General features: G+C 44.5%; 1 protein-coding gene across 2 annotated transcripts in view; it reads right to left on the minus strand.

Moving 5' to 3' along the window:
• Window positions 1-2,866: 2,866 nt before the first annotated feature.
• ankhd1 (ankyrin repeat and KH domain containing 1) overlaps window positions 2,867-22,139 on the minus strand; it is a 38,482-nt gene continuing 19,209 nt past the window's right edge. For both annotated transcript variants that reach the window (XM_024147692.2, XM_024147691.2), the window contains exons 21-30: window positions 9,712-9,877; window positions 8,299-8,809; window positions 7,906-8,061; window positions 7,532-7,681; window positions 5,805-7,414; window positions 4,749-4,922; window positions 4,233-4,487; window positions 3,846-4,051; window positions 3,543-3,707; window positions 2,867-3,445 (exon numbers count right to left, since the gene is read on the minus strand). In XM_024147692.2, coding sequence (XP_024003460.1) covers window positions 3,386-3,445; window positions 3,543-3,707; window positions 3,846-4,051; window positions 4,233-4,487; window positions 4,749-4,922; window positions 5,805-7,414; window positions 7,532-7,681; window positions 7,906-8,061; window positions 8,299-8,809; window positions 9,712-9,877 — 3,453 coding nt within the window. In that variant the 3' untranslated portion in view covers window positions 2,867-3,385. The remainder of the gene's footprint in view (window positions 3,446-3,542; window positions 3,708-3,845; window positions 4,052-4,232; window positions 4,488-4,748; window positions 4,923-5,804; window positions 7,415-7,531; window positions 7,682-7,905; window positions 8,062-8,298; window positions 8,810-9,711; window positions 9,878-22,139) is intronic.

The raw sequence follows: 22,139 nt of genomic DNA on the forward strand, positions 1-22,139 counted from the left end.
AAAAGTAGAAACTCRAATTGTTTGGGTACAGACCTGGATAGTATGACAGAACTCTGCAGGCTATATCTGCAGTAGATTGCAACACCGCCCCCTTTGGTAGGYCTATCTTGTTGGAAAWTGTTATAGTTGGGGATGGAWATTTCATGGTTTTTGGTGGTCTTCCTAAGCCAGGATTCAGACACGGCTAGGACATCCGGGTTGGCATAGTGTGCTAAAGCAGTGAATAAAACAAACTTAGGGAGGAGGCTTCTAATGTTAACATGCATGAAACCAAGGCTTTTACAGTTACAGAAGTCAACAAATGAGAGCAACTGGGGAGTAGGAGTGGAGCTAGGCACAGCAGGGCCTGAATTAACCTCTACATCACCAGAGGAACAGAGGAGGAGTAGGATAAGTGTATGGCTAAAGGCTATCAGAACTGGTCGTCTAGTACGTTCGGAACAGAGAGTAAAAGGAGCAGGTTTCTGGGCGCGATAGAATAGATTCAAAGCACTCACTGTATCTGGTCATAAAAGGCAGGGAAAACATGTTATGCAACCCAACTCTTGAGACTGCAGTGTGTCCTGAACAGAGGGAGTAGAGAGTAGACAACATATACCTGTTGTCATACAGTTAATTCCCTCAGTTCTCTCTGAAAGGCTGCTGACTGATTTATCCTCCTCACACACATAGCCCCAGATCATTGCTGTAAACGAGAATGTGTTCAGTCAACACACCTGGTAAAATAACAGTTAAAAATAAAWACAAATAATATGTACACTCCCACAGATGTTGACATATCAGATCAACTCATCTTGACAGAGATAATTTAATCMGTTTTTGCTTGATCCATACAATAAGGATGCTGCTAAAATTATGGAAACAGGTAAAAGTGCATTTAATGCAATAGGACTGTAAGTACTGTACATAAGTTCCTAGAAAAATGGCACAGAATCAGCACAGAGCTCTTGAGGTCTATCTTTAGGCACTGGTGCGCAAGGCGCTTCATTCTCCAAACTAGTAGCTACAGTGCATTCCAGTGTGTTTTTCAATATCATAGGCATCATGCCCATAGGGGGCCCTCAGATTTGTCCTGTTTAAACAAACATCGTTTCTCTGTAATACTACTAGCCACATAGCAATTTTAGGAAGATGGCTTGAACTAGCCCAGATTGGTTCCCAATCTCATAACTATACTGAACAAAAATATAAAACACGAGAGTTATAGTTCATATAAGGAAATCAGACAATTGAAATAAATAAATTAGGCTCTAATCTATGGATTTCACATAAATGGGCAGGGGTGCAGCCATGGGTGGACCTTGGAGGGCATAGGTCCACCCACATGACAGCCAGGCCAGCCAATCAGAATGAGTTTTTCCCCACAAAATGGCTTTATCACAGACAGCAATACTCTTCTGACACCCAGGCAGCTTATGGTAGAGAAATTTWGAAAAGCAAGCAATAACTAAATAAAACACATTCCTTTCAATCTTCAACTCAGATTTKAGCAGAAAAGCATATTTATTTTATTTTAAAATAGAACCACCAATCAGGAGGATACATAGTTCATGAGGTATGATTAGATACGCAGAAAGACATTAACATAGAATTAAGCATATGATTATGTCCGTTTCAGGTGTTGGGAAAAATGCTTAAAAAAATAAAAAAAACTCCAAACCAACCCCCCATCCATCCTTGGATTTTTGTGAYGCATGACGCCCCTGTTCAATATGACAAGTATTTGGCAGAATTCCRTTATTTTTGAGTAACTTACCTCCAGGAGTCGTGGAGAACAGAGTGCCTCCGGGCGTCTGACTGTAGGAGTCGGGCAGCTGAGACCAGTCTTTCGTCTGCTCAAAGCTACTGGGAATAGGGCAGTTAAGGCCTATGCTGCGGTTACAATTAGAAGACATTGCAGAAAGTCGATGAATAAACAAATAAGTTATACAAAGGAATTAAAAGTTCCAAAACAAAAACAGCCTGGGCAAATTGCTGATCGATGTCAACTCTGGCCTGTCGTCAACTAAAGCTGCGCCAACTCGAAAGTTTATTTGGAAACACGGGACCGCTGGGAGACACACCACTTCAAGATTGACATGCTCCGAGAGCCACGTGCAGGTGTTTATGAAAAAGCTGCTGATGAGAGGCGTGGTTTAGTTTCGTTGTCGCAATCACACCTTACTACTAAACTGTATGATACAACTGCGCTAAAATACATTTTACAGCTCCCATGATTTAATGGGGCTGGCAGACCGTTTATATCTTTGTGTACTGTGTAAATGAGGACTAGGAAATACATTTTGATTGATGTCACCTATTTATTTGTCTATGTGACGCCAAGACAATGTTATTCAAAGTGTTATATCATCCAAGACTGCTAAATTTTCTTAGATTGCGTGACAGTGGTCTCTCATTAAATGTCATTCCCAGTCAATCTTGGTTGTTTGGAAAAAATAAAAATAAATTACTCAAACATCTTCAGCCTTACTTGTTCACAATCAAAATACATGTTATTCAAAAACATGGCAGATRAGCCATAATCCATTTAAACAGGATAACGAGATACTGTAGTAATCTGTCAAAACATACTGAGCGTTTGGGTGTTATCCGGGTAGACTTTTTATTGCTGGTGGGGCTCTATTGAATGTAAAAGAATTGCCAGATTGCAGTCTCTTRTGGAAACTTCTTGATGCGTGCAAGACAGTTGCAAGATGATAAATAGAACCCCCTGCCAGAACATGCAGTCAGTGAGTGAWGACATCATCATGACACTGAAGTCTACTATTTAAATAAAGACAGACCAAGGGCACTTCAAATCAACAAGTGTATGGAGAATCATGAGGTGTATGACATTAATGCAATAAGAATAGAAAGGCGAAGATGGTACAGTTCCGTCTTTTTTATTGAATATTAAGGTAAATATTTCACATTAATACAGGCTACATAAAGTAGAGCCACTATACGACATGAAATGTACTCTCATTTGAACCCTTTTTAGTATGTAAACAATTATACATGTATTTACCACTCTAAAAAGTCTGATTTATCTCTTTATGTTATCACCTAGTTCTTGGGCTGAGTATAAATAGCGTACAGTCCTGTAGAGCCCTGCAGACCAAGAACAATTAATGTGGGGCTTTTAAAGTCAAAATAATGGCTATACTACGCAAAGAATGGATCCTGTTGAACAGGCAAATCGGTTTGTTCATAGACATTGGTAAACACATTACAGCCCACACTGGATTTGTCTTTTAAGTTAGGCACATCAAAATGGTGTCCAACCATCCAATTCCTCCTTTCTGGACACTCCCTAGGTTAATATCGTTGAATATTATGTAATTATCTGRTTCTCTTAAACGTGTATGAGTCTTGTTACTGGTCCTATGCTTTGATGGCCGCGTGTTTAGTTGACATGATTCAGGTGCACATTCCCAACGTGCGGTGCCCAAGTCCCAGGCCAGACCTAAAACGACAAGTTTTCACCACTTAGCTACAAAACCAAAACAGTGCGGACTGAGTAATGGTGAAAATAAGTGAAGAATGTTTACGGGAGTGCTTACCTGCTGGGGATCGGAGTTATCTGCAGAGTTAGAGACCACCTTCATTATGGGGTTCCAGGCAGGGTCAGCGTTATGGAGCCCGTTGTACACGGGGCCCCCGGGGGCCTCTCCCATAGGAGGGTTGGGAGGAATCATCGTCCCGCCATACATTGATATTGGCAAACCCTCGAAAGGACAAGAGAAAGAAGTGGTAAACATTTTGTTTTTGTGATAGATCTCATAGCATCACTCGCACCAGGAGMTCTTTGCACCAACTACTTAGCGAGGAGATCTTTGCACCAACTACTTAGCGGTGTCCGTTACCTTTGGGAAGTCCATAAAGTTGGTGGGCATAGGCTGATGGAAGGTGTTGGAGGGGTTCACGATGCCCGTGTCGTCACGCTCCATGGCCTGGTGCTGGGAGAAAGCACTCTGCTCCTGCATCTGCTGGTGCATCACGTGACCGCCCATCAGGGGCTGAGACCAGCCCGACATCGCCTCTGAAGGTGGAGGGTAAGAGGAGGGGAGGACTGAGATTTGGGATGGTGTGAGAGTTAATTGTCATGTTAAAAAAACATTTACACAGAAGAAATTCACAATATATTTCAAAACCTTACAAGAAACATCTTAAAACACTCTGAAGTTGAGACGATCAGGTCTACATCTATCCATTGTGCACTAACCCCATCCACCTTCCCCCTGAACACTCACCAGAAGCACTGCCCACTCCAAAGGACCAGATRCCCCCCTGTCCGACAGGCGGTGTGTAGCTGGCGGTGAGCATGGCGTGGTTGACGGAGCCCGTCTGGCGGATACGTGCCAGGCGCTCGGTGCCGATGGGAGGGGGCACCTTGCGGTCTTGCTGGCTATTGCTGCTGGGCTTAGCCTGAATAAGAGCCGGGGTCACCATGGACRCACAGAGGGGGGACGAGCCCGCAGATGACACAGAGGGCACTGGGGACTCACCTGAGGGAGGGGCAAAGGCTTGGCTTGTTAACTTTCCAAATGTTAGATTAATCAAATACTTAGGATAAAATCAGATWAAATCATTTGATTTTGCTACATTTACTTTCATTATTTTACCAAGTGACTGTCTCTGTGTCCCACCTTGACAGTAGACAATGAAGCAAATGTACTTTGTTTACAAAACAACAAAAACGGGGGGGGGGGGCACAGAACATCTATGAAGCAACGGCCCTGTTCCCTCTCCCTGTGTTGTGTTCTTACAGGAGGTGGAGGCGCTCCAGGGGTGAGGAGAGAAGTGCTGGCGGCTGAAAGAGGGCGTGCCCACGGAGGCTGGWCCCTGCAGGTACACTGGACTGCAGGAGATACTGGTGGCGAAGCTAGTTAGAGCAGCAGACGAAGAGATGGTGTTTCCCGACGGGTCCATTGGGTGCATTCCTGAAACAAAAGAGTTCAACTGACCCGGTTAAATTATGTAGGCACAAACCACTGTAATAAACTGAACTAGTCTGCCTATATACAGGTAACTGCCAAAATAAAGGAAGCAGTTGAGCAAATAAATTAGGGTTCTGGTTCCTATGGTGTTGGGTACATTTTCCTTGCATGGGTTAGGTCCACTCAAAGGGCAAGGTAAATGACAATGCAACCATCCACAGGGCACAAGTGGTCACTGAATGGTTTGATGAGCATGAAAATGAAAATGATGTAAACCTTTACGTCACGGCCATCTCAGTCACCAGATCCCAACCCAATTGAACACTAATGGGAGATTCTGGAGCAGCGCCTGAGACAGTGTTTAACACCACCATCAACAACATAACTCATTATTATTTATTGTGGAAAAATGGTGTCGCATCCCTCCAATAGAGTTCCAGATGCTTGTAGAATCTATGCCAGGGCTGATTGAAGCTATTCTGGTGGCTTGTGGTGGTCCAATGCCCTATTAAGACACTTTAATGTCGGCGTTTCCTTTATTTTGTCAGTTCCTGTATGTATGTATGTATGTATGTATGTATGTGAAGAGAACTGCTTTGTGGAATCAGTTGATTTTTTGTTTCTATGGAACAAAAGTATTGTCTTGGNTGTATGTATGTATGTATGTATGTATGTATGTATGTATGTATGTATGTATGTATGTATGTATGTATGTATGTATGTATGTATGTATGTATGTATGTGAAGAGAACTGCTTTGTGGAATCAGTTGATTTTTTGTTTCTATGGAACAAAAGTATTGTCTTGGAGTTGGACTATATAGAGCTATGGGTTATGACTGTGTGTGTGTGTCTGTGGTGGAGTCTTTATGGTCCTTGTTGCTTACCGATTGGACTGGTGACAATCCTCTGGGTGTTACAGCGGTACCCTGGTGCCTTGGAGCCATCAGGAGGGGGCACCACGTTCTCCATCTGTCCCATGCCCCCTATATAGGCCGGCGGAGCGGTGTAGGGCTGCTCAGGAGGGGTCCGTGCAGGCAGGTGACATGCTCCCCACACCTGGTTGTTGCCCACCTGGTTGCTGTCAAACATGCTGCTGAAATGGTTGAAGAGGGCTGTGGGGCCGTAGTTGGGGGGCAGCTGCTGGGCCTTGCCCCCATGGATGTGCATCTGGGAGCCGTTCATCATGCCCATGTTGGAGGACATCTGCTGCTGCATGGAGGGGGTTGCCATGCCCTGGCTGGCATGCTGCTGCTGTGGTTTCTGACGTTGTTCCTGGGATGCTCCAGAGGGTACAAATACAGACTGGTGCTCCTGTGGAGATGCCCCAGCTGCCATGGGGTAGAACTGGGCTGAGGGCTGCATGCGTGAGGGAGCAGGCGACGCGTAGTGAGGTAAAGTGCTGCTGGTGTGTGTGACCGTGCTGCCCCCTGCTGGTGCAGAGCGAGACGTGGGCAGGAGGGAGCAGGGAGGCTGGGCGGCCCGGAGGCTGGGCTCTGTGCTGGAGGAGGAGGGGAGGGACAACTGCTGCTGTCGGCTATCTGGCTGCTGGGAGGGCAGTGGTGGTGGAGCAGTGGGAGCTGTGAAGTGCATGGGTCCGGTGGAGTTGGAGCCTTCAGATGCTCCACCTTGGACAGGTGCCGCTGTGTCTGGAGGGGACTTCTCTTTACCAGGCGTGGCGCAGCCAGCAGGCTCTGGCTTGGAAATGGGTAGCTGCTGTGCAGGTGGGGCGATAGGCGCAGGAGGGGAGGGTGGGGTAGAGGGCGTGGTGGGGGGTGCAGCGCCCATCTGCRTAGCGGGCGCACCACTCATGGTCGAGGTGACCGCTGCCATGCTGGCCGTCTTTGATTCGCCAGAAAAGAGCTGCTTCCTGACAGAGGAGGGCATGGGGGTGCCAGAGGGTGCAGATCTGGAGGGAGAGGCGGTRGCTGCAGGGCCTGCTATAAAGGTAGGGGCTGTGTACTCTGGATGGGCAGCGGAGGCAGRCAAGGGCCGGAGAGCAGTGGTGCCGTTGTGCTTGGGAGAGCTGTTAGTGCTGGCGGGGCTGATGGGACGTACCGGGAACGGGCCCCAGGTGTTGGGCGACGGAGAGAAGGTGCCACCGAACTGTGCCATGGGCAGGCGCGGGTGTCGGATGTGGTGCATGGTCTGGGCGGCCAGCAGTGCCAGGTGGGGGTTGGAGTACGCCAGAGGAAGTGAAACAAAAGGGGGCCTCACTCCGGAAGACAGGTTCTTCCCCATCTTCCCTCCCTGTTGAGAGACGGAGGACGACTGGAAGGACACAGCGGAYGACGGCAACACTGATGCCAGGCCCTTGGAGCCGGCCGCCGTAGTGTTGGTGGCCCCTGTGGAGGTGGTGTAGGTGGAGCCAATCTTGGTGCTGGTGCCAGGGGCGCGGATGTGGTTTCTGGGGATCAGGTCCTCCAGCTCCTTGGCTGGGTCCTGGATCAGGGCGCTGATCAGCTGCACGGCGTGTCGAGTCGACTCTGTGCCACCTCTGAAAGACCAGAGGGAAAGGAAGAAAAGCAGGTGTGTGTCAGACAGTAAAAATGACTATGATATGATATACTGACAGACTGTTCTGTGAAAGCAGTAGACAGTGGGCTGGTCTAACCTGATGGTGATCATCCTCTCTCCATTCTTGTCCTTCTGTTTGTCCACGTCGATGTGAGCACCGGTCACGTCCTGAATGGCAGTGATATTACAGCCACCTCTGCCCATGATCCGAGACACCACAGAGGCAGGCACCGACAGCTTCTTTGACCTGAGAAAACACACACAAGCAATTCAATTAATATATATATGTGTCATATGTCTTTACATTCCACAACTATGTAGTAGATACCAGTGGCAGTTGATTGTTATACATTAAACTAAAGCAACGGAGATGCTAAACAGGGACATACTGTACTCCTACTGTCTTTATGCATAACAGTAACTACAGTAGCGACTGTTTGATTTAAGGCACATTCCTGTGAGCTAACCCACCTTCGCACCACCTCCTTCCAGCCTTCTTCTCTCTTCTGGCCCCTCTTGGGGCTGGTGAGGTTCATCTTGCTGACGGGCGAGGTGACTGGCAGTGAAATGGTTCTGAACGAGGAGGGAAGGGAACTGGGCATCAAGTCGTTTATGCGGTCATGGATTCTGAGAAGAAAGAATACGGAATAATAAACTTAAGAGAACCCTGCGGTGTACCTAAAACAATTCAGATGGCACATGCAGGATTCTTCCCTTTCTACATTTTGCACTAAAGCCAGAGAAAACAAACWAACAAAGGTTCTACTTTTACCACTACAGCAGTATACTAGTTAAAGGACTAACAAAAGGTTATATTTTTAGTTTGGATACACAGCAGTTGAGCAAAAAAGACTAGCCACTTACTTATGGTGTGGTTTGGAGATGGACACAGTGATCTTGTCGTCTCGGGAGCTGTGTAGTGATGTGCACTGCCTCTTCTCAGGGACCGGCTGGGGCTGCTGGCTCACCACCGRGGGAGCAGACGATGAAAAGCAGGAGGAAGACGAAGAGAGCAGGTCCGGTAGGTAGTTGAGCTCCTGGCTCTTGCCTCCGCTGCTGCTCTCGCTGTTGCAATCGGTGCTGTCCAAGTTGTCCGAGTCGCTTCCACCCGGCACCCCGCCACCCCTGGGCTCCCCGTGGATCTTGTTTTTGTTAGCCTTCTGCTGAGCCAGCGCCACCTGGGGGTCTTGCAGGATGATGGGCTCGCTGGGGGAGTCCTTGGTCTTGTTCTTCTTGTTCTTGCGGTTGGAGCTGGGCGTGGTCGTCACATTGGCTCGTTTCTTGCCGAAGGCGTTGGTGAAGGTGCTGGAGGTRGCAGAGATGCCAATGGTGGTGGTTGTGGTAGCGCTGGGCGGGTCAATGGGGACATCGCCGTCTACACAGACCATGAGACAAGGAAGGAAAAGGTTATTTACCCTTATTTTACAATTATAAATTAACATAAATTATTTTTTTAAAGTAGATTAGAAAGATGCTGGATGGCTGTGTCTCAGTTGAGATGTATACTGAACAAAAAAATAAACACAACATGTAAAGTGYTGGTCYCATGTATCATGAGCTGAAAAAAAATATTGGCATGCTGGCTGCAGGAATGTCCATCAGAGCTATTGCCAGAGAACTGAATGTTTCTCTACCATAASCCTCCTCCAACATTGTTATAGAGAATTTGKCAGTACGTCCAACCAGCCTCACAACCACAGACCATGTGTATGGCGTTGTGTGGGCGRGCAGTTCGCTGATGTCAACGTTGTGAACAGAGTGCCCCATGGTGGCGGTGGGGTTAAGGTATGGGCAGGCATAAGCTACGGACAACGAACACAATTGCATTTCATCTATGGCAATTTGAATGCACAGAAATACCATGTCACGGGATCCTGAGAACCATTGTGAGGCCCRTTTTTTAAGGTATCTGTGACCAAAAGATGCACATCTGTATTCCCAGGCATGTGAAATCCATTGATTAGGGGCTAATGAAATTACTTAAATTGACTGGTTCTCACATGAACTGTAACTCAGTAAAAATATCTTTCAAATTGTTGCGTTTATATACGTGTTCAGTATATTCTTCTATCAGTTAACATAATAGGGAAACAAAACAGGCTGTAAATAAATGAGAAGCTTGTTTAATTGTGACTGCAATATCCCTTCAGTCAAGCAGAYAGAGACATAGTTTATCTAGGAAAAAGGTCATCTTAAAACAGCAATACAATGCTGATATCAGTAGCTGGAATAGGCTATTAGAGGCTGTAAAGGTTGAGCTGGTAAATAGGTGCTCACCCTCGGAGGAGTCTTGGTCCTGGTCCTGTAACTCCTGGTCCTCCTCCTTTACTTTGGCCTCTTCCTCCTCCAGCTTCCTCTTCTGCTCTTCCTTCTTCTTCTTGCGTTTCTCCTTACGCTTCTCACGCTTAGCAGCCAGGGCTTGCTTCTTACTTTCCTCCCTGGACTGTACACCCCAAGCAAAAACAGATGATTACAATATCTACAGAGACCTGTAAATCCATACAGATAAATGAGGAGCAGAAGGTTCGTGTCCCAAATGACACCCTATTCCCTATTTAGTGCACTACTATTGACCAGGGCCCATAAGTAGTGGATCATTTTACAGAACTGTTGCAAATTGAGGTTGGACATTTGTCCAAAACATTCAGCATGCATGTCTTCAACATATGTCAGGTAGATATCCAGTGCCTTCAGAAAGTATTCATACCCCTTAACTTATTCCACACTTTGTTGTGTTACAGTCAATTCAAAATATATTAAATATAATTTTACACACAATACCCAAATGACAAAGTGAACATGTTTTTAGACATTTATTGAAAATAAAATACAGAAATATCTAAAATACATAACTATTCCCACCCAAGTCAATACTTACTAGAAGCACATATGGCAGCGATTACAGCGGTGAGTCTTTCTGGGTAAGTCTCTAAGAGCTATCCACAMCTGGATTGTGCAACATTTACCCATTGTTATTTTTGAAATTCTTAAACCTCTTAACTTGGTTGYTGATCTTCAAGTAGATTTAAGTCAAAACTGTAACTAGGCCATTCAGGAACATTCATTGTCTTCTTGGTAAGCAACTAGTGTAGACTTGGCCTTGTTTGAGATTGTCCTGCTGAATGGTAAATTCATCTCCCAGTGTCTGGTGGAAAGCAGGATTATGCCTGTGCTTAGCTCTACTCAATTTTTATTTTATTTTAATCCTGAAAATTTCCCCGTCCTTAACCACAAGCATACCCATAACATGATGCAGCCACCACTATGCTTGAAAATATGGAGAGTGGTACTCAGTAATGGSTTGTATTGGCCCCAATCATRACACTTGTATTCAGGACAAAAAAGGTAATTGCTTTGCCACATTTTTTGCAGTATTACTTACATGCCCTTGTTGTAAACAGGATGCATGTTTTGGAATAGTATTATTCTGTACAGGCATCCTTTTCACTCTGTCAATTAGGTTAGTATTGTGGARTAACTACAATGTTGTAGACCATCCTCAGTTCTCTCCTATCACAGCAATTAAACTCTGGTTTTAAAGTCAACATTGGCCTCATGGTGAAATGTGTAGTGACTGGGTGTATTGACACATCATCCCAAGTATAAATAAAAACTTCACCATGCTCTAAGGGATATTCAATGTCTGCTTTTTTTATTTTTTTAATATACATCTACCAATAGGTGACCTTCTTTGTGAGGCATTAGAAGACATCCCTGGTCTTTGCGGTTGAATCTGTGTTTTAAATTCACTGCTCGACTGAAGGACCTTACAGATGCAGTTGAAGTCGGAAGTTTACATACACCATATTTAAACTCAGTTTCACAATTCCTGACATTTAATCCTAGTAAAAATTCCCTGTCTTAGGTCAGTTAGGATCACCACTTTATTTTAAGAATGTGAAATGTCAGCATAATAGTAGAGAATGATTCATTTTAGCTTTTATTTATTTCATCACATTCGCAGTGGGTCAGAAGTTTACATACACTCAATGAGTCTTTGGTAGCATTGCCTTTAAATTGTTTAACTTGGGTAAAACATTTAGGGTAGCCTTCCACAAGCTTCCAGCAATAAGTTGGGTGAATTTTGGCCCATTCCTCCTGACAGAGCTGGTGTAACCGAGTAAGGTTTGTAGGCCTCCTTGCTCGCACACGCTTTTTCAGTTCTGCCCACAAATTTTCTATAGGATTGAGGTCAGGGCTTTGTGATGGCCACTCCAATACCTTGACTTTGTTGTCCTTAAGCCATTTTGCCACAACTTTGGAAGTATGCTTGGGGTCATTGTCCACTTGGAAGACCCATTTGCGACCAAGCTTTAACTTCCTGACTGATGTCTTGAGATGTTGCTTCAATATATCCACATAATTTTCCTACCTCATGATGCCATCTATTTTGTGAAGTGCACCAGTCCCTCCTGCAGAAAAGCACACCCACAACATGATGCTGCCACCCCCGTGCTTCACGGTTGGGATGGTGTTTTGGCTTGCAAGCCTCCCCCCTTTTTCCTCCTAACATAACGATGGTAATTTTGGCCAAACACTTCTATTTTTGTTTCATCAGACAAGAGAACATTTCTCCAAAAAGTACGATCTTTGTCCCCATGTGCAGTTGCAAACCGTAGTCTGGATTTTTTGTGTTTTGTAGCAGTGGCTTCTTCCTTGCTGAGAGGCCTTTCAGGTTATGTCGATATAGGACTCGTTTTACTGTGGATATAGATACTTTTGAACCTGTTTCCTCCAGCATATTCACAATGTCTTTTGCTGCAGTTCTGGGATTGATTTGCACTTTTCGCACCAAAGTACGTTCATCTCTAGAATGCGTCTCCTTCCTGAGCGGTATGACGGCTGCGTGGTCCCATGGTGTTTATACTTGCGTACTATTGTTTGTACAGAAGAACGTGGTACCTTCAGGCATTTGGAAATTGTGCCCAAGGATGAACCAGACTTGTGGAGGTCTACATTTTTATTTTTCCTGAGGTCTTGGTTGATTTCTTTTGATTTTCCCATGATATCAAGCAAAGAGGCACTGAGTTTTAAGGGAGGCCTTGAAATACATCCACAGGTACACCTCCAATTGACTCAAATTATATAAATTAGCCTATCAGAAGCTTCTAAAGCCATGACATCCTTTTCTGGAATTTTCCAAGTTGTTTAAAGGCAGTCAACTTAGTGTATGTAAACTTCTGACCCACTGGAATTGTGATACAGTGAATTATAAGTGAAATAATCGGTCTGTAAAAAATTGTTGGAAAAATTMCCTGTATCATGCACAAAGTAGATGTCCTAACCAACTTGCCAAAACTATTGTTTGTTAACAAGAAATGTGTGGAGTGGTTGAAAAATGAGTTTTAATGACTTCAACCTAAGTGTATGTAAACTTCCGACTTCAACTGTAATTGTATGTGTGGGGTACAGAGATACGGTAGTCATTTAAAAAAAAATCATATTCAACACTATTGCTGCAAACAGAGAATCCATTTAACTTTTGTATTTAACCTATATTTAACCTTTATTTAACTAGGCAAGTTAGTTAAGATAAAAATTCTTATTTACAATGATGGCCAACCAAAAGGCAAAAGGCCTTTTGCGGGGACTGGGATTAAAAATGGAAATATAGGACAAAACAGACATCACGACAAGAGAGACAACACAACACTACAGAGAGACCTAAGACAACATAGCATGGCAGCAACACAGGATGGTAGGAACACAAAATGACAACATGATAGCAACACAACATGGCAGCAGCACAACATGGTAGCAGCACAAAACAGGGGCAAACATTATTGGGCACAGACAATAGCATAGAGGGCAAGAAGGTAGAGACATCACGCAAAGCAGCTACAACTGTCAGTAAGARCGTCCATGATAGAGTCTTTGAATTAAGTGAWTGAGATAAAACTGTCCAGTTTGAGTGTTTGTTGCAGCTTGTTCCAGTTGCTAGCTGCAACGAACTGAAAAGACGAGCGACCCAAGGATGTGTGTGCTTTGGGGACCTTTAWCAGAAGGTGACTGGCAGAACGGGTGTTGGAGGATGAGGGCTGCAGATAGAGGCGAGTGAGGCCTAAGAGGGTTTTATAAATAAGCATCAACCAGTAGGTCTTGCGACGGGTATACAGAGATGACCAGTTTACAGAGGAGTATWGAGTGCAGTGATGTGTCCTACAAGCAGCATTGRTGGCAAATCTGATGGCCGAATGGTAAAGAACATCTAGCCACTCGAGAGCACCCTTACCCGCSGATCTATAAATTAMGTCTCTGTAATCTAGCATGGGTAGGATGGTCATCTGAATCAGGGTTAGTTTGACAGCTGGAGTGAAAGAGGAGCAATTACGATAGAGGAAACCAAGTCTAGATTTAACTTTAGCCTGCAGATCTGATATGTGCTGAGAGAAGGACAGTGTACAGTCTAGCCATACTCCCACGTACTTGTATGAGGTGACTACCTCAAGCTCGAAACCCTCAGTGGTAGTAATCACACCTGTGGGGAGAGGGGCATTCTTCTAACCAAACCACATGACCTTTGTTTTGGAGGTGTTCAGAACAAGGTTAAGGGCAGGGAAAGCTTGTTGGACACTAAAAAAGCTTTGTTGTAGAGCGTTTAACACAACATCCGGGGAGGGAGCAGCTGAGTATAAGAMTATCGGGTTATAACCAGAAAGGTTATCAGTATTCAAAACACTCTTAACCACATCTCAGTAATGACCAACACATTGGAGCTGTGAACCCACACTTTCAATTGATCCATTTTAGGTAATAAGCTTCTAGTGTTAACGTGCAGARAACCCAGGCTTTTACAGGAGTAGAAGTCAGTGAAGCAGATGTCACTGAAGCAGATATCAGAGCACAAGTCAGAATTGGGGCTAGCAACAGTAGATGGGCCAGGGTGTACATGCACATTTTCAGATATAATCAACAGTAATACAATGAAGGCACGGCATAGGACAGGGAGAGCTYTGCAGTGCTGACTTATGACATTTCAATGTGCATTGGAATGGCAACAAGTTCATATTGTACAGCAAGTTCATCAGGTAACATGAACACAAAGCCGGCGAGAGGTGGTTAGAATAGGATGGGGGCCAAAAGTCAGTGTAACCAAGAGAGTCTGAGTCCCGAGTGTGGGAACATACAGTCTGTCCCATGGTCGGGTAAACAATAAAGTTCAAAGTCAACAAAGCATGCAGGGGTCATGAGGCAAATAGCAAAATGCACAAGAAAAAATATATAACAACTTGGGGCTAGCCATTTTAAGTTCATAGTCAATCGCCCCAACAGTGCCTGTGTGCTGGAGGCGAGCGAAAGCTCGGGAGAGAGGGGGTAGTGTGGTGCGGGTACCTGTACAAGACATGGGGCGACAAGCCAAGGCAGACGGTGAACAGATCGCCAGGTGGATTCCAAGCAGCAGTGCAGCAGGCAACGGGAGTGAAGCACATTTTTACTCCTCAACTTATTTACACTTGCCATAACAAAGGGGTTGAATACTTATTGACTCAAGACATTTCAGCTTTAATTTTTTTAATTAATTTCTCTAAAAAAAAAAATATTTAAAAAATAGCACAATTTCACTTTGACATTATGGGGTATTATGTTCAGGCCAGACACCAAACAAAAAATCTAAAATTCAGGCTGTAACACAAAATGTGGAAAAAGTAATGTGGAACACTAGCTGACTTGTGATGGCTCTACATTCTTATGTACGTAGAGCCATCACCATGCGCAACGTGAGTGTCATGCGCATACAAAACATACATTTCTAAAAGCTTACCCAAAAAATTCCCAATTAAATGTTGACTGCAAAGAAAGCATACCTGGTAGAATGAAATCGCGATGGTTTGWGTCAAAGGATGAAACAAAACAGACATGAGATGTCCCTTGCTGATAGTATCCTAAAAACGAGGAACATTTCAAGCAGAGGGAGACGGCAGCAGCGGGAAAAAATATATAATGCCAGTGCTTCCCAGAGAATGCGGAAGTTGAGCGCAAAGCTGAGAGAAAAAGCCGAGTGTCAAGAAAATCAAAATGTTAGAATACAACAGGTACAACCTTACCGTGAAATGCTTACAAGCCCTTAACTATTTCTTGAACTGCATTGTTGGTTAAGAAGATATTTACCAAATAAACAAAAAAAATGTAAAGTAACAAGAACATAATAATGMGCTATATACATGGGATACCGGTACCGAGTAAATGTGCRGGGTTACAGGTTAGTCGAGGTAATTTGTAAAGTGACTATGCATACCGTAGATAATTAAAGYAGTGTAAAAACTAAGTAAAATAGTCCAGGTGGCCATTTGATTAATTGTTCAGCAGTCTTACGGCTTGGGGGTTGAAGCTGTTAAGGAGCCTTTTGGACCTAGACTTGGCGCTCCGGTACCGCTTGCCATGCGAACAGTCTATGACTTGGGTGACCGGAGTCTGACAATTTTTTGGTKCTTCCTCTGACAYGCCTAGTATATAGGTCCTGAATGTCAGGAAACTTGGACCCAGTAATGTACTGGGCCGTACGCACTACCCTCTGTAGTGCCTTACAGTCAGATGCCGCGCAGTTGCCATACCARGCGGTGATGCAACTGATCAGGATGCTCTCGATGGTGTAGTTGTAGAACTTTGAGGAACTGGGGACCCATGCCAAATCTTTTCAATCTCCTGAGGGGGAATAGGCGTTGTCGTGCCCTCTTCACAACTGTCTTAGTGTGTTTGGACCATSATAGTTCGTTGGTGATGTGGACACCAAGGAACTTGAAACTCTCGACCCCCTCCACTTCAGACGTCGATGTTAATGGGGGACTGATTGGCCATCCTTTTCCTATAGTCCACAATCAGCTCCTTTGTCTTGCTCACATTGAGGGATATGTTCTTGTCCTGGCACCACACTGACAGGTCTCTGACCTCCTCCATATAGGCTGTCTCATCGTTGACGGTGATCAGTGTTGTGTCGTCTGCAAACTTAATGATGGTGTTGGAGTTGTCCTTGGCCACGCAGTCGTKGGTGAACAGGGAGTATAGGAAGGAACTAAGCATGCACCCCTGAGGATCACCGTGGCAGATGTGTTGTTACCTTCCCTTACCACCTGGGGGCGGCTTGTCAGTAAGTCCAGGATCCATTTGCAGAGAAAGGTGTTTAGTCCCAGGGTCCTTAGCTTAGTGATGAGCTTTGTGGGCACTATGGTGTTGAACGCTGAGCTGTAGTCAATGAACAGCATTCTCTCATAGGTGTTCCTTTTCTCCAGGTGGGAAAGGGCAGTGTGGAGTGAGTCATCTGTGGATCTGTTGGGGCGGTTTACGAATTGGAGTGGGTCTAGCATTTCCGGCATGATGGTGTTGGTGTGAGCCATGACCAGTCTTTCAAGGCACTTCATGGCTACCGATGTGAGTACTTCACTTTCTTGGAACAGGGACTATGGTGGTCTGTTTGAAACATGTAGGTATTACAGGCATGGTCAGGGAGAAGTTGAAAATGTCAGTGAAGACACTTACCAGTTGGTCCGCGCACACTTTGATTACACGTCCTGGTAATCCGTCTGGCCCTGCGGCTTTGTGAATGTTGATCTGTTTAAAGGTCTTGCTCACATCGGCTACGGAGAGCGTGATCACAGTCKCCCGGAACAGCTGGTGCTTTCATGCATGAGTCAGTGTTGCTTTCCTCGAAGCGAGCATGAAAAGGTATTTAGCAGCTCGTCTGGTAGGCTCGCGTCACTGGGCAGCTCGCGGCTGGGTTTCCCTTTGTAGTCCGTAATAGTTCTCAAGCCCTGTCTGCCACATCCAACAAGCGTCAGAGCCGGTGTAGTAGGATTCAATCTTAGTCCTATATTGACGCTTTGCCTGTTTTATGGTTTGTCTGAGGGCATAGCGGCAGTTCTAGCCTTTAGCTCGTTCCTTGAAAGCGGCAGTTGAAGCCTTTAGCTCGGTGCGGATGTTGCCTGTAATACATGGCTTCTTGTTGGGATATGTATATACGGTCACTGTAGGGACGACGTCGTCGATGCACATTGATGAAGCCGATGATAGGTGGTATACTCCTCAATGCCATTTGATGAATCCCGGAACATATTCCAGTCTGTGTTAGCAGTCCTGTAGCGTAGCATTCACGTCATCTGACCACTTCCGTATTGAGTGAGTAACTGGTACTTCCTGCTTTAGTTTTTGCTTGTAAGCGGGAATCAGGAGGATATAATTATGGTCAGATTTGCCAAATGGAGGGAGAGCTTTGTATGCTTCTCTGTGTGTGGAGTAAAAGGTAGTCTAGAGTCCCCCCCCCCCTCTGGTTGCACGTGACATGCTGGTAGAAATTAGGTCAAATTGATTTATGTTTGCCTGCATTAAAGTCCCCAGCCACTAAGAGCGCCGCTTTTGGATGGGCATTTTCTTGTTTGCTTATGGCCTTATTAAATAGCTTGTTGAGTGCGGTCTTAGATGTAGCTGCTCTGTCCTGCCGATGCATGGAAAAAACAGTAACAAGAACAGAATTATAGAAAAAGAAGACGGCAAAGCTGGCTTTTAAAAAAACGAACAGAGAGCAGCTATGTCAAAAGAGGAGCATGAAAGAAAAATTTTAATGTGGAAAAATATTGTCAGGACAACGAAAAGACAAAGCAGGTGAAAGCACAACAGAAATTGGAGGCGAAGAGAATTAATCTCAAGGAACTAGAGGATAAATTAGAATAACAGAGAAAGTAACTTGACCATTCTAAAAGAGCCTTGCTGACAGCAGTGCTAGATGTACGGCTTCCATCTGCCAAAAGGAAGAACTTTAAAAAGGCTAAAGCCTGTATGCCAAAACAGGCAGCACAGTATGTCACTGCTACCATGGACTTCATTCACAAGGCCTCACCGAGGAAGGCAGCCWTTTTCCGTCAGAAGATCAGAAACACAGACGGGAATTTGGAAGTGGCAGTTGTTGAAGAATTAGCCAAAAGCCTATGAAAAGTCCAGACAATCTGCAACTAGGAAGGCTKTGGCTTGTTCACTGAATATGAATAAGAAATCAACTATAGAAACAGTTTGCAAAAAGATTTGGGGTCAGCAGAAAACTTAAGGCAAGCAACAACAACAAAAACCAGGAGGTCGACATAGATCAGTGGTCACCAACCGGTCAATCGCGATCCACTGGTTGATCTCCAAGGCATTCCTAGATGATCAGCAAACATTTCTGTAAAAAAAACGAACGATAAGCCTTGAGTTCCTATTTTATACACTACAGACAAATTCCACATTGGCTATACTAAAAAACTCTTTAGACACATGAGCATCCTTAAGCTTCTGGCATCTTCCCAATATCTTGGACGCAATGCGACTTGATTTCCGTCACCCAGACCTACCATCCAAAGTGGTAGAAAATTTTCGTACGATGCCTCTCCAATGCGGAATCTAGACACACAAGGTAACGGGTGGTATAGCAGAATGGTGAATAATTGCGCAAAGCAGTAACCCTTTGGGAAAATATTAGTCCTAAATGCAATTATCTCGCATATAGCAAGGGCTTCAGACCTCAGTAATTTCCTCAATGAAAACAATTGTAACTTGTAGCTAAATAGTTCGAAGACATGTGTGTAGAGTGACCATTTCTTACCAATTACCGTACCATCAGACCATGGTATTCACCCTACATGCCCCTAATTGCTAACCAAAAAAACGCAAAACAAAGCAAAGTCTTCTCATGCTTTGTGATTTCAAAAAGCCTTCCGACTCAATTTGGCATCGAGGGTCTGCTATACAAATTGAATGGAAAGAGCCTTGGCTGAGAGAGCGAGTAAATACATAGTTTCGCATTATAGAAAATCCTGTACGACAAACACAACGAAGTGCAGTGCGGATTTAAAATTGCGCAAACAAGCAACGAAAACCACATGATCAGTTTCTTTCACACAGGGTAGTGGGGAGATGAGACAGGGAATGCCGCTTTACCCCAACCCTCTCAACATATATATCAACGACTTGCGCGGGCACTAGAACACGTCTGCAGCACCGGTCCACCCTACTGAGAATCCGAAGTCAATGTATACCCATGTTTTAGCTGATGATCTGGTGGCTTTCTGTCACCCAAAAACCAACGAGGGCCTACAGCAGCAACCTAGATCATTTCTGGCCATCAGATTCTAACTTCAGACCTGGCCCTGACAGTAAATCTCAGTAAGACCAAAATAATGGTTGTTCCAAAAAAGGTCCAAGTCACCAGGTACTACACAAATTCCAAATCTAGACAACCGTTGCCCTAGGAGCACACAAAAAACTATTTAACATAACACACACCTCGGCCTTGAGAAACACATCAGGCACCGATCAAGGTAAACGTTCTATCAACAATTAGCTGTACACTGATCGTGAGGAGACAAAGAAGCAAAGAATGGGCTTTCTATTCGATACGAAACAGGAAGTCATATTTTTCTACAGAAACTAGACATACAATTAGGCAATCTGGATGAGAGAGATACTTGAATCAGTCATAAGAGCCATTGCCACTTTATGGTTTTGGTGAGGTCTGGGGTTCCGCCTCATCACCAACGACTAAGGATACCATTCACAAATATCGAGAACAAACCACCTAAATGTGAAGCACATCAATATCTGCATGCATGAATCTGTCAAGATCTCATTCCCTCCTGTATGTACATCGTAAGAAACAACCAAATAATGGGCACGCTCACGCAGTCCATGTGCGGCAAGAAATTAGGGAGAGTCCGATACCTGGGACGACACAACACTAAATTATACAAAATCTTACTATTAGAAAATGAAGCCGTTAATATTCTTACATACACTAAGGAAAGGATTACCCAAACCTTCCATAACAAAGAAATTCACCTTACATAGAGATGAACTTGCGAAGAGTACCCTAAGTCAGCTTGGTCCTAGGCTCTGTTCAAAACACCAAACACAGCCCCACAGAGCCCCAGGAACAACAGCACAATTAGACCCAACAATCATGAGAAAAACAAAAGATAATTACTTGACACTTGGAAAGAATTAACAAAAAAACAGAGCAGAACTAAATGCTATTTGGCCCTAAACAGAGAGTACACAACGTGGCAGAATACCTGACCACTGTGACATGACCAAAACTTAGGAAAGCTTTGACATGTACAGACTCCAGTGAGCATACCTTGCTATTGAGAAAGGCCGCCGTAGCAAGACATGGCTCTCAACGAGAAGACAGGCTATGGACCTCGCCACAAAATGAGGTGGGAAACTGAGCTACACTTCACTAACGTCGCTGCCAACAACGTAGTGACCATAAAGACATTAGCAGAGACAGATAATGTTCCTCTCAGAAATCTACACACGATTCCCTGACAGAGACATGCTATTGAAAACCAATCGCAATTGTGATAGAAATCTCCCATATCATAGTTTCGGGAAGAATAATGCACAGTCTCAGTTGTAATTGTCCTGGATCGACACAGCAGGATTTCGTGAGCTGTTGGCACATAGAAAAGGGCACCAGCAATGAAAGTAAACAAAACAAACTCATGTCAGTAAATACCCCCATATTGTATGCTTATTTATTTTATACTTCGTGATGCTTTATTCCATTGTGTACTTTTTTACACTAACACTGTAATATATATTACTCTAAGGAGACAATTTGTAAGTCTTAGATCTGTATAATTTGTTAGTTTGAAAGACTGCTGTAGTGTGTAATGTTTTCCACTGTTTAATTTCTCAGTTATTGTTGTGATTTGTATCACATTGGTCTTGTGGTACAAATAGAAAATTCCTCACCTCGTACTTCAATATGCTTGAAGCACATAGTTCCAATCACATAATAAGAAGAATACTGCTGGGGCAAGAAACCAATTTTCAACCACAAGTCAAGCCGATACATATAAGGCCACCTTGAATTGAATTGAATCTGAGAGAGAGAGAGAGAGCGAGAGAGAGAGCCAGACGAGACGCACGAGAGAGAGAGAGAGAGAGAGATACCGAGAGAGAGAGAGAGAGAGAGAGAGTATGGTAGCAATGAGAGGTTACACAGAGAGAGACCTTAGATATGAGGAGAGATGTCAGACATGAGGACAAGATAGATGTAGAGAGGAGATTTTTAGATGGATTGACGAAGGAGGAACGCTGAGCGAGAGAAACGAGAGGAAGTAAGAGGAGGAGAAAGCAGAGAGGATTTGATCGTCTTGCGAGATGTGTGGGTCCCACCGTGAAGCATGTTGGAGGTGGTGTGATGGTGCAGATGTAGCAGGAGGATCGAGAAACTACGAGAGAGAGGATTTAATTTAGAAAGATTTAAGGACACACTTGAACGAGGCAGCATGAGCTTAACATAGGAAGGCACTAGCTAGGACAGCAATGACACCATGATCGACCAGTAGGAGCACAGAGAGAGCACACACCTCCAGGTTGCGTAAGGCTATTTGACCAAGAAGGAGAGTGATGGAGTGCTGCATCAGATGACCTGGCCTCCACAATCACCTAACCTCAAAAACGCACAATTGAGGATAGGTTGGGAGAGAGAGGGTTATGAGGGAGAACCCACGAGTGAAGGAGAGAAGAGCAGCCACGAAGAGACAGATGAGCTTCAGGCTAGCTGAGGTGTATGGGAAAGAGAAAGAGTATGACCTTCAAGAGAGCCACGCCAGTATTTGGAAAAAGCACATTCCAGGGGAGAACGCTGATTGAGAGAGAATGCCGAAGAGAGTATGGTGAAAGAGAGAGACCTGTGATACAAGGTAATGGTCGCCGATGTAATGTCCGTGTGGCTG

The sequence above is a fragment of the Salvelinus sp. IW2-2015 genome, linkage group LG20, assembly GCF_002910315.2.
Source record: "Salvelinus sp. IW2-2015 linkage group LG20, ASM291031v2, whole genome shotgun sequence".
Classification (NCBI taxonomy): domain Eukaryota; kingdom Metazoa; phylum Chordata; class Actinopteri; order Salmoniformes; family Salmonidae; genus Salvelinus; species Salvelinus sp. IW2-2015.